At 45.1% G+C, this 11,864-nt stretch overlaps 1 protein-coding gene across 1 annotated transcript in view; it reads right to left on the bottom strand.

The window, feature by feature from the left end:
• Nucleotides 1-11,864, bottom strand: part of VPS8 (vacuolar protein sorting 8 homolog (S. cerevisiae)) — a gene marked incomplete at its 5' end in the record, with an annotated part of 80,860 nt that overhangs the window by 6,560 nt on the left and 62,436 nt on the right. Inside the window, 3 exons of the mRNA XM_010138986.1 lie at nt 6,075-6,243; nt 6,892-7,061; nt 7,943-8,023. Coding sequence (XP_010137288.1) covers nt 6,075-6,243; nt 6,892-7,061; nt 7,943-8,023 — 420 coding nt within the window. The remainder of the gene's footprint in view (nt 1-6,074; nt 6,244-6,891; nt 7,062-7,942; nt 8,024-11,864) is intronic.

Below are 11,864 nucleotides of genomic sequence, written 5' to 3'. Positions count from 1 at the left end.
TGGTGTAAGAAGGATTAGTGCCCCCCCCTGCCAGTGGCTTATTGATAATGTGACCAAAAACCTTAGCAAAAACGCAGGTAGATGCCTCTGCTATCTGTCCCCTTCATAGCTCCTGACACCCACACAGCAATTTGTTACTGCTGTTTAAAAGGGAAGTTTATAATGTGCTTAAGAACAACTCCAGTCCTGGGAGTTCAGCTGCAGCTGTCCAAGCCTGCCTATGCTCAATTCCCATATAAACCAACGGAACAGACCGCTTTCCTTGTGCAACTTGAGGGTAAAAAGAATGGGGAGGGAGGTGGGATGTGGAAATTGCAACTTTCCATTTAAGGGACTTACAAGAGACAGATGCTCATCTGCCACCTGCATTTCTGAAAGCTGCCCTCCAGAACGCCCCTGGCTACAGCAAACAGCACCGAAGCAGCCATAGTTTCCTCTCACACTCTCCCACCTGGGGACTACAAACCGAACCAAAACCTCGGCTTCTACTTATTTTGCTCCCCTCCTTCAGAGGAACATCAGAAGAAAGGACTCATCTGCACCCTTTTTAACCCTTTGACCTGTTGGTTATTTCTCCACTTGGAAGGAGTACAAGCCACACCGGGGAGCAGCGATCGCCCCTCCAGCAGCAGCAGCAAGCACAGCACAGGCAGGGGTCACTGGCAGTGCCAGCGGAGCTGCAAGTTACGGCTCTCCAGCCTGCACTGGGTCTAGTAAAGTGGCCTCTCCTAGCAGATGGAAAATCACTCTCTTTCTTGCCTGCCTGTGCTCCAAGGCAGATCTGTGAAGAGAGACTGAGAGCTTGCAATTTCACAGTGAAGATGTATGTAACGAGCTGTGTTGGTTCCTTGGAGAACAGATACACGGCTGTCAGGCACTGTGCTAAACCTCACATAACTATTAGCAACAGGAACTGATGCAGTTCGTGTAAATATCAAGTTGCAACAGCCCAGCATGTGTCACCATAGTTAAATAAGTCTGTGCTACAGAATCTCCTAGATATGAAATATTTTATTAAAAGGGAAGGAATTTTTATCAAGCTGTAGGAATAGTTTCTTTGAAAACGAGATGTAAAGCAAAGATTACCCACTGAAATTTTGCCATTTTTTCTCTTAACCAGGACACAACCCTTTCCCAGGTGATCCTAGGACCACAGGACAGCTGGTCTTACTGGTCTGCGCTTTAGGCAGTTTGAAGGTCAGCTGTCTCTGTTATTTATTAGCCTCTCACAGAACCTAAAGAACAAGACTTTGGATTGTAGGCAGTAAAAGGAAACTTCTGCTGGGCTACAGATTGTTATGTATAAAGGCCAGGGGAAACAATTACAATTCAGTCTGATTTCTCCACAACCAGCAAAACAAAAACCCACCCCGTCAGTATGAAAAGTCCAAGAAAGCAGTCAATTCTGATTTAAAAGCTGCTAAAGGATAATTATGGTTTTGAAATTAGTCTTTTTTAATTTGTATTCTATTTTCAGTTCTAGCTTTGGTGCCAGTCCTCCTCTAACTGTTAGTTAAGACTCCTGCACCCAGTTTTCTTTCTGCTAAATCACTTTTGTTTCCAATACAAGAAATCTTAAAGCACAGATGTTCTGCTGAGGAGAAGCCAATGGTACAAAGTGTCTCTAGTTCCTTCCTCACATGGATTTCCTCATTGCTGAAGAAGCCAAGGAATCTACCTCCAAAGCCAACTCCACAGCTAAAGAACTGAGCATTTTCTCAGTTAATGCATACGTGGAAATATTGTCCACGGAGGAGAATGCACAATCTTTTAACTGTATAAAATGCCAATTATCTGCTTGGTGTCATTGGGGCGGGTGTGTGGTGGAAATCACGCCTGGATCACAGCCCTTGGAGAATTTTGACATTGCTGGGAGTCAAGCTAGTAACTGATGGTCACTGAAAGCAGTTACGTTGGTTCTGTCTACTGACTGACGGAGGTCATGTAACATTTGTCTAGCTCTAGCATAAGTACTGGTGGAAAAGTGTCCTAAACCTTCATCCTTACCCAATAGAAAGCACACAGATGTGCTGCAGAGGGACGTTTCACATATCGGTTAAGTGATCCACTGTGGCACCAACACCTTACAGGTGGAGTCAGTCAAGAAGTCCAGGTTGGACAGAAGGCTGTGTCGCAAAGATGGATGCAGAAAAGGGCTCAAAAGGTAGAGACTGACAAACTGGATTAACTACAGATCATATTCATTGTCTGTCCTGGCGTGACTTGACAGGATTAAACTCCTGAATAAAACATATTTGCCATCTGGACAGCTCTAACTCAGAAGACACATTCTCAAACGCAGAATAACCAGAGCACATCAACTTAGGGGTTCATGGAATTTTCTGCAGAGCTTACAGCCTAAAAGCCAGAGCCGTGTTCCTCCTCCCAGACCCCAGTATGTAGGCTGGCAGCATAAATGGAAAACACAAACTAGCTCACTGAAATGAGGCAAATTAGTTTTGGAGATGAGTGACCAAGATATCAGGAGTATTTCAATTACATATTTAGACAGAAGCCCAGCTACTGTGCTGTCACCTAATGTGCCTCAGTTAACTTCAAACATTGCAATGCAAAAAAGCACTGCAAGTTTTAATCCAGATTAAAACCCACCACAAACACACAAGCTTTTGTTTCTTCTAACACTCGTTTAGTTACGATATAAGGAGGACAGGAAAGACGATCACTCCAGACCCAGAAGGTAACCCTTGGGAAGGCGGCAAGGTTTAGGGGATAGCACAGAAAGCACAGACTTTCAGTAGCAAAACCAGGAAAAGCCCCTTTGCCCTTCTGCTCTTCCCCTTCGCTGGGGCAGTGGGTCTCAAGCCCTCATCACAGCAAGGCTCCATTTAAATAAGTGCTATCACCAGATTCAACAACGGTTCAGTGCTGGCTGGTGGCGCCTCTCCACCTCCTTCAATTTCAAGGCAATTGCTACAGAAGTCATGCATGCAAAGCAGGGACAGAGAAAACACTGTCTGTTGGGCTGTCGTTTCACGTACAAATCTCAACATCACCGCAGAATTCAAACTGACAGTCTTTGTTTCAGCAGAGCAGAGCTGGTACTGTGAAATGTACTCCAGATGCTCAGTGGCATTTCTCAGTATGAATCTGTTCGTAATTCAAGGTTTGCTAAGAAAATAAATAGCTAAACTGAAGATTTTACTATGGGAAAAAAAAATAACAACACTAAATCAGACTAGATTTTTGCCAAGAGACAGACTAAGCTTTCAGTATCTTTGAAGTGGTTGCAAAGAAACCCCCTCCACACAGATCTCTGCAAAATGCCCCAGAAGCTTTCAAGCTGTCTTGCCAGGGTCTGGGAAAGGCAGGGCTGGAAGCACAACGGTATCAGTGTAACCTTCCTCTGGGATTTCCTGCTCACTGTTTGCAGCAACACCAGCTGGGTAAGCAAGAGCAGCCTGACAAACACAGTCCTCTGGGTCTGCCCCAGTGTCAGCAGAGTTGGGGAAACTCAGAGAAGACCTTCAGCAGAGAATCACAGCACCAAAATGCTGAACAAACCTTGTGACAAACAGAAATAAATGCCTTTTGCACTGGTAGCCACTGCCACTCCACGGATCCAGGCTGAGCAGGACCCTGGAAATACGTGAATATGGCTCAGGGTGGGGGAAGCTCCGCAAGTCTCCCCTTTCCTTCAGCCCCTGTGCTTGCCCACACCAGCTCTCTCCAGCATCATGCACCATCCACCAGGTTATGCAGAAAACGCACCTTTCAAACAGGCCTCAATTCTGCGCAGAGCAGTGTCACAGCAAAACAAGCATGGGCAGCTGAGCTGTTTCCATGTTTAATCTCTGCTTGAATTTACTCAAGGCTGCACAAGACCAAACCCTGCCATACTGGCACGCACCAGCCCACCTCTAGCAGGCACTTCTGTGCTCCAGGTAACCCTCCTCGCCCTTCTGCCTTTGGCTGCAGTGGAGCCAGAGAATACACACATCCGTCTCCTCCACTTCACGTTCCTGGTACTTCCCCAGAAATAGTCTGTTCTGTAACTCAGGCTCCTGCCTGGCCAGATGAATCATTCCCTCACAGGGTTAATTAACACTACTGAGCGGTGATCGGTAAGCAAACAAACTTCCTGGAGCAGCTAGAGATTTTACTGTCTTTTGCCAAGTCTAAATATATTCAGCTTTTTAAAGATCTGACTGTGCAACAGTTTAATCACATGCGAGTACAACAGTTAAATATTGTAATTTAAATATATGAGGAACATCACAAACTTGGAGAGGATCTGGGTCATCAGGAGGAGGAGGTGGGGGAGCTTGAAGCAGCACTCAGGCTCTGATGAGCCAGAGCCAAGCTCTGCTGGGCCAACTTGTGAGGAGCAGGAAGCGATGGGCTTCTCTGCCAAGAGCACATGACAGCAGCAGGAAAGCATCCAGCACTCTCAGATGGTCTGGCGTGGACATTTTCTAGCTAACTCTAGATAGATGGTCTGCACTGTAACCCCTTTTCAGTGCTAAAGTCTGAACACTGTAACCCTACTCAGTCTCTCCACATCTCCCTTTAAGCCCTGTGTCCCAGCCAGTCCCTCACTTTTACAGACAGATCAGTTAAAAAAAGGAAAGCATCTTCTCCTCCCTGCCCTGATTCACTCCCGTGTTAGCTGGAGCATTTTCCGCTTCATTCTGCTATGGGGTATTAAAGGGAAGACGCGGGGGTTCTCTGACTGACCAGCTCCTAAGAAATCCAGTGAGAACCAAGTTATAAGGCACTGGTATAAAATGTTGGGCACTTTAATGATGAATGTAGTTTTAGGACTTCATTTTGCCTTCAGCTAAACCTGCTCTGTCACACACCCATCACACATTCCTTTGGAGCAGAAGCGTAGAGGGTAAAATGTGGGGCTGCTGAATTTGCCTAACTTTAGAGCCAGCATCCACATTTTACTGGAGCAGAACAGCGCACTAGATGACAAGCATTTGTAAGCAGACCATTTGGACCACAGTCGACTTACAGTCTCCTGGGAAAGCTTTTCTTTCTGTCACCATATAAGAAACTAACACAATTTGACTGCAAAGATTGCGCTGCGCTCCATACATTCCTCAGAGATCACTTTCCCCCAAGTCTCCCTTCAAGCAGGAAGCTTCTTTTTTTGTTAATACAGAGGCTGATGGCAGTTGACTAAGGCTGTTAGCCAACTTTTGATCGGAATTGATTTGGCAGAAACTGAAATAATCTGCTAGAAGAAAACTCTAAGTGCTACTATAAAAACGTATGCCAAGACTGCACTACTTTGGTTTCGGAAGTGGAAAAATATTGCTTTGCATGCATCTGTGCGGTGATAAATGCACCAAGTACCTTCAGGCACTTAGGAACAAACTCTCATCAGTGACCACCTTCACTGGAACATGGGGCAGCAGAGTTCAGCTCCCCACAGCGCAGCATCCCTAGAAGACACCCCAACAAGCCACCTGACATTTTTGCTCATGATCCACAGTACCATGCCAGGGAAAAGAAAGAGGCATATCGAGATCAGACTTGGTGTTTGAATTAGGGACGGTGAAACTTCTTGCACACAAACACTGACAATAAATACAAACTGTGTATTTAATCATGTGTTATCTCACCCAAATCCGGCTGCACCAGTCTTCTTTATAAGCTTCTTAAAACATTGTGCAAGCACTCAACGAGTCAAATCAATTCCAGATCTTTTACCTGGAGCCAGGTTATCCATTAGGAAGGTAGAATGGAGTTTCCATGATCCAGTCACAAGGAACATGCCAGTTTTTAAACACACGTTTTATATAAAATACACCTGTAAACAGTTTGAAAGGAACTGTCCCCAGTCTCAGGCTCTCACAAATGAGACAAAGCAGTGGGTGCATCTAGCAGGCACTCGGCTGCAAGCATCCAGCTTCCCCTCACACCGGTTAGCAGTGCCCAGGCCTTCTGGATGAACACATTTCCATTACTGATACCACTGCAATACTGTTTGACAGTTACTGACCACAGGCTTGTCTGGAAGCAAAGGCAGATGCGAGAAAAAGTGATGGGAGTCTACAAGCACTGCTTGAAGGTTACTTGAAGAGAAACCGCCTCACAAACCTTACCTGTGCCAAGGATGCTCTGCTTCCTTTTTTCAGCTCTGAAAAGTTCTCACTCAGTTTTCCTCCCTTGTTACTCGAGTTGCATTTATAGCACATCCACCTCATCAGGCCTTTAGTTACCGTCCCACACTCTTTACTCAGCAGACACAGCGAATGGTACAAGTGGCCACAGCTGTAAAGAGAAGGATTCTGCTGGGTGCTTGAAAGCTGGGTAACAGCCTGTCAGCAGTATGCTTTGGTGAGAAAATCACTGGTCGATGAAGATAAGGCTTCTAGTCTGTAAATACTGATGAGCAGTGTGTACACTCCCTTCATACCTCCACACCCTCCTGTAGTACTTCTAGACTTGTAAAAACAACAGTAGATGCCTGTTTGCTGATGCAGCTACAGATGGTAATACTAAGGTAATAATGATCTTGTCTTATTTCACATTCACCTGGTCACAGACAGGAGTATCAGGGATGCCAACACAGTACGTAGTCAAGGCTGCATCTGAGATGTACAAACACAGGCAAATGAACCCAAGGTGCTGCAATCGCACAAACTGCATTGCTGGGAGAGATGACAGAAAACCCGACAGCTTACTGAGCAGCTCTCAGAACCGTAATGCAGTTCTTTCCAGCAGAGACAGAGCTGGCTGCATGCAAACAAGGCTGCCTCTGATGGGTTTGATTAGCCAGACCTTTGACAGCGCAAGGGAGCAGGGATACATGCTCACAGGAATACATATGATTAGTTACACAAGTTAAAGACCAGTAGATTCTTTTTCTTTTAAGACTACTAATGTGATCACAGCCATGACCCTACCCCTTAACTTTACCTGAAAACAATGATTTCATCAGCAGTTTCTTGCCTTCTTTTGTACTGCTGTAGACAAATGCAGCAGTAATCCTGCTTTGGGGTAAGCCCTCTAGTGACAGAAGCTCTTAGGTTACACAAGGACCAGTGGAGATCATGGTTTAAAAGATTCGTAGTCGTCTCTAAAAGGGTCTGTGAGGAAGACAATAAACAGAATAACTAGGTCCTTTTGTCATCTCCAGACTGCAGTAACTCCATCCCGATCAATTCTTCATAACAAGCAGCTTAGCAGATTACTAAGAGCAAAACCAATCCAACAAAATTGCTTATCTTTACATGTTTTTTAGCCGCTGCCCTCAAAAATGAGAGAATAAGTTTCATCAAAGGTCCTTTATTGAGCTTTGTCAAAGAGCATTGAAAGAGACACGGTTGGCTCATTTTGCCATCTTCCATATCGGATCCCCTTTTTTTCCCTTTACCTGGTAAGCTACTGCGTACATCCCCCATTTTAGGAGAAACACACTGATAAACATCAAAGCCCAAGAGCACTATCATAATTAAAATATTTTAAAAGTTTTAGAAAACTGTTCACGTTTGGAGACTGCCTGGGATTTGAGACTGGACAGAGAAAAGCACGAGCGAGATAAAGGTGAAATCTCATCAGGTGACAAAGGAAGTGCAGCACTACCATTGGGAAGTGGCAAAACAGCCTAATTTAAAAAGCTCTTATTTAAAACTGCGTAAAGAGACAGAACATACTGATTTTGTGCCTTTGGATCCTTAACTGCAGGATGAGCTGGAGAAAAAGCAGGTGTTTATCCTTCCAGTACATTTACCATAAAGCTGAACTACGGAGATGCTCACCATGTACCTGTCAGTCCCTTCACCCGCAATCTCTCTGTGAGCAATACAAACTCATTCCCCTTTCCTCAATCCCACAAATATAAATCACTCACATGGCAATTTACTTTGCCCTGCAGAGAGAAATGGCAAATGAGAGAGAGTAGCAGACTAGATAGCTAAAAGTAATCTCTGTGTACAGCACTGGACAGAACAAAATGCATGTAACTTACTTGCTCATAGTTAAAAGTGTCCAGCATTCCCAGGACAAGTCCTTGAATTTCTCCAAGTTTCCCCTTCCCGTAAACTGGATCCTGTATGAAGAAATGAAAAGCCGCAGCTGAATCACAGGATAAGATCATTCTGGCTTTTTTTTAATGATTTTTTTTCCTCCAGATTGGCATCACACAAGAACAGCAGAATAATCCTACATATTGATGGGAAAAATGGTAATTAGCAAAACTGAGTAGATGACATCATCAATGCTAATAACTGTGCTTGGGTCAGAAGACCAGATGTGACCTTGGAAACTTCATTCAGGAGATGTAAGAACTGACTGGAGAATGCATCTGAGGAACATTGAAGAACACAGCAGAAAACACCCTGCAGTGACACAGGAGGTATTGACTCCATCCGTGCTGCCGCTGGACTCCGACTGCTACAGGTATCTGCTGGTCAGCAAGCTCCTGGGATGTCTGCGGGGCTCCAGGCCCCATGCTGCCAGTGCACTCCTGCATGGGTCAGAGGGTAATTTACTCCCCAGTCTCTGTGCATCCACAGGTCACCCACCACGGTCATTCAACACCCCCTCAGCTGCAGGTTGAAAGAGCACAGCAGTATGCAGGAATCCTGGGCAATCCCAGTCTCACACCCCAGGGACAGAACATATCTAGGGAACAGGGGCCAGGGGCTCTTCTGTGGCTGCAGGGATGTGCCCTGAGCAGCTTCATTTCTGTGTCCCTACAAGTGTAGCGTTGCGGTACAAGTCATTGCCCTGCTACATCTCAACCCCCTTCCTCAGGCCTGCTCCAAATCAAACATCCCCTTCTTCTCCACGGCCACCCTGGCACCCTCTGAAGCATCGTTCAGCGCTGGACAGGAACTCTGGTCTGGGGTGCATCTCTCTCTGTTCTGGGGCGAGCTTAGCAAGGAGCCCTTTGGGAGCTGCTCTCTGACAGTGCACAATCTCTCAAACAGGCAGAGATGAGCAAAGCAGTGGAAGAGGAGAAAGTTTTCTGCAATGCCCTTCCCTCCTGCCCAACCCTGCTGTACAACAAGAGGGCAAGGTCCTGCTCATGGGATCTGAGTCATTGAACTGGACCTGGAAAAAAGCATTTTGCCATGCTGGGAGGCAGTGGAAGGATCTGGGAGGAAGCCTGCTGGAAGCCAAGTGAAGCTTGGTGTAATGGACGAGACATTGGCAAAAAACATAGACACGGGCTGGCAAGATGTGAAAAGGAAACTAACCTAGAGAGAAGAAAAATGATGGAGACAGTGGAAACTGGAACGGAAGGATATTCTGCATGGGAGGAATAAGAAAAGGGATAGAACAAGGCTGATTCCATGCTGAGACTGAGAGCAAGGAAGAGAAAGAATAAGCAAGAGTGAAAAAGCAAGCTGACAAAGATGACTGAAGTTACATGGACATGGAAGTTACAGTGCAAGATATCCAGAGAGATCACCAAAACCTCTGGTTTTGAGAGAAACTGAGGCAATTTTTAACAACAGTCTTCACAGGAAACGTGCCAGACAGCCCAAATGAAAACAGCACTGAATAGCATCACTTGAGCCAAAACCAGCTGTACCTTTGGAAGATACAGAAGAGCTTGACATGCTGCAGAGGCTACTTTTTTACTAGGTGAACAGTACAGCCTCAGACAACACTTAAGTTTCCTTTCAGCATGCATAATTTAAAAGCAACAGCATAGAAAGTACACTACACTGAGTCACCATATGAATTATGGAGGGCAACAGGGAACTCAGGACCTCCAACGCAGCACGTACGTGATCCATAACACAGAGCAGGTTATATTTGTATGCACCAGATAATTTTCCAAAGCACTCGAGTATGCAGCCAAGAAAGCTCAAACAGGTAACACAAAACTTGTGCAGATGCAACCGTATAGTAACTCAAGAGATTTTCAAAGCAACTTGTTTCTTGTCCGGATAGAGGAGGAAGATGAGATAGGAGGAAGAGAGAAGGAAAAAAGAACCACCTACAGCTTTGCAGAGGAGGGACACTAGTCTGATGGGCAGCTTTCAGTTGCTCAGTTTTTATTAAGTCACGCTCGATGATCTCTAAAAAAATGTCAGGTAGGAAGAGAATGGACTTTTCTCCAAAGGAGAACTTTGGGGTCTAGCAAGGCCTTACACCGAGCCCGGCAGTCAAGTGCAAGTGGTGAAGTTCATGCACATTTCCTGTCAGCAGCCACTGAACACAGGGTTTCACAGGCCTGGGTGGCAGCTGTCTACCTGCCTGGAGCATGAAATCCGGAGCTGTAATTTCATGTTTCCAGCAAGTCGTAACACATTCTTCCAATTTGCTGGTTTCAGCCCCCACTAAATTTACAGTCACCAGAGCCTTGTAGGATCACTTTTATAGAGGAATGTGTTTCATTAATTCTACCTTATAAAATCTGTCTCCGTTTGGAATTTATGCACGCTCCAAATACACCACACGGGATGGCACATTAATAAGAGTAAATTGCACCAAGCCAGGAACAGATCACAGCTACTGCTGCCAGGCTGGTATTTCCCTGGAGACATGGCAGCATTCAGCATGGTAAGGCAAAGCCAAACCCACCGCCCAGTGCTGCCATGCACAAACTGATTAGGAAAAGCTGGCAGGTATCCAGCTGTAAGCCAGAGGTACTCGCACAGCCTTTCATGTCAGTCCTGTCTCCTCCACTTCCCATTTCTTCCTAGCTCCAGGCAATAGCACTTTCTTTGCTAACAGCACTCACAGAATTGTGCTAATAAATGCACTATCAACTCAGAAAACAGCTTGTCCCATCTGCAAGCACTGACCTTCAGGACTGGAAGGAAAGAACTACAGACATGGGCCTAAGCAGGGATGGAAAAAAATTCAAGCAAAGGCTCTTTCAATCTTTCTGCTTCTACTCTGTAACGGAGATTCCTTCCTTCCCCACTTGAAGGTTCCTACAGGTAGATTTAAAATTTCTGGTTTCTCCAGTTCTCCTTTTTGTAGGAGGCATCAGCTGCATCTACGTACAAAACATTCATGAAGGATTACAGCTTTGTAATTACTAAACATTTCAGCCCTCTTCAGACATCATTCACATCCTTAATGACATGGAATTTTTCTTAAGGCTCAAGAGGATTCCTCTTGTGTCTCTGCTAATACGGTTATTTCAGACTTCCTATTCAGTAAGTAACTTTACGACGCTATTACGGATGAGCAAGAACATAAATACATTAATCGTTCTTTCATATGACTTCAATTATATGAAGTTGAGTCAAAATGCTGTAACAAGCGGATGCTGGGAGCCTACCTGTGTTCTGTGAGAGCTGTGGAGTCTGGTCATAGCCCTTTGCAAGGTGCCCTTTAGCAAAAGCACTTTCGTTGCAAAATTAACGTTCGCATGAAGTATAATCTACAAACAGCTAAGCCCAGAAGAAGAAGGAAAAACAGTCCACTAAAACTGGAATACTCTAATTCCTTTTCAGAAAAGGCAAGATAATCTACCTCAGTTTATTTATGTCACCCACCTTACGAAAAACCCCCCAGTTAATTCCTGAGCAGCTGTTCTACCTTCCAAACCTGCAGCTCCAGTGCATCTGGAGCGTGTCCAGGACACCTTGCTCTACCAACAAGACTTGATCTCTGTTGGAACAGCTTTTGAGGGCATTTTCAGATAAGCACCGCTTTTAGTTGTGGATTCACAGAAATATTTTGAGGGCTTGGGAAAGACGGTATATTCTCCAGGGCCCAGAAGAGCTGGTTTAAGAATTTACTTATGGTCACAGTTACAGTGGCACAAGAATAAGATTTTGAATGAGGCCCTACATACTGCTCAGAGCCAAGACAGAACAGTTTGGCACCAGGGTTTAGAATGTTACATGGTTTCAAAGAGCAACTACACAGCTTTGTAGAAGGATCCTGTAAATAAATACCACCTTCTAAAGAGTTTAACG

The sequence above is a fragment of the Buceros rhinoceros genome, unplaced genomic scaffold (assembly GCF_000710305.1).
Source record: "Buceros rhinoceros silvestris isolate BGI_N320 unplaced genomic scaffold, ASM71030v1 scaffold10430, whole genome shotgun sequence".
In the NCBI taxonomy this organism is placed as follows: domain Eukaryota; kingdom Metazoa; phylum Chordata; class Aves; order Bucerotiformes; family Bucerotidae; genus Buceros; species Buceros rhinoceros.
This window is presented reverse-complemented; position numbering and strand designations above follow the sequence as displayed.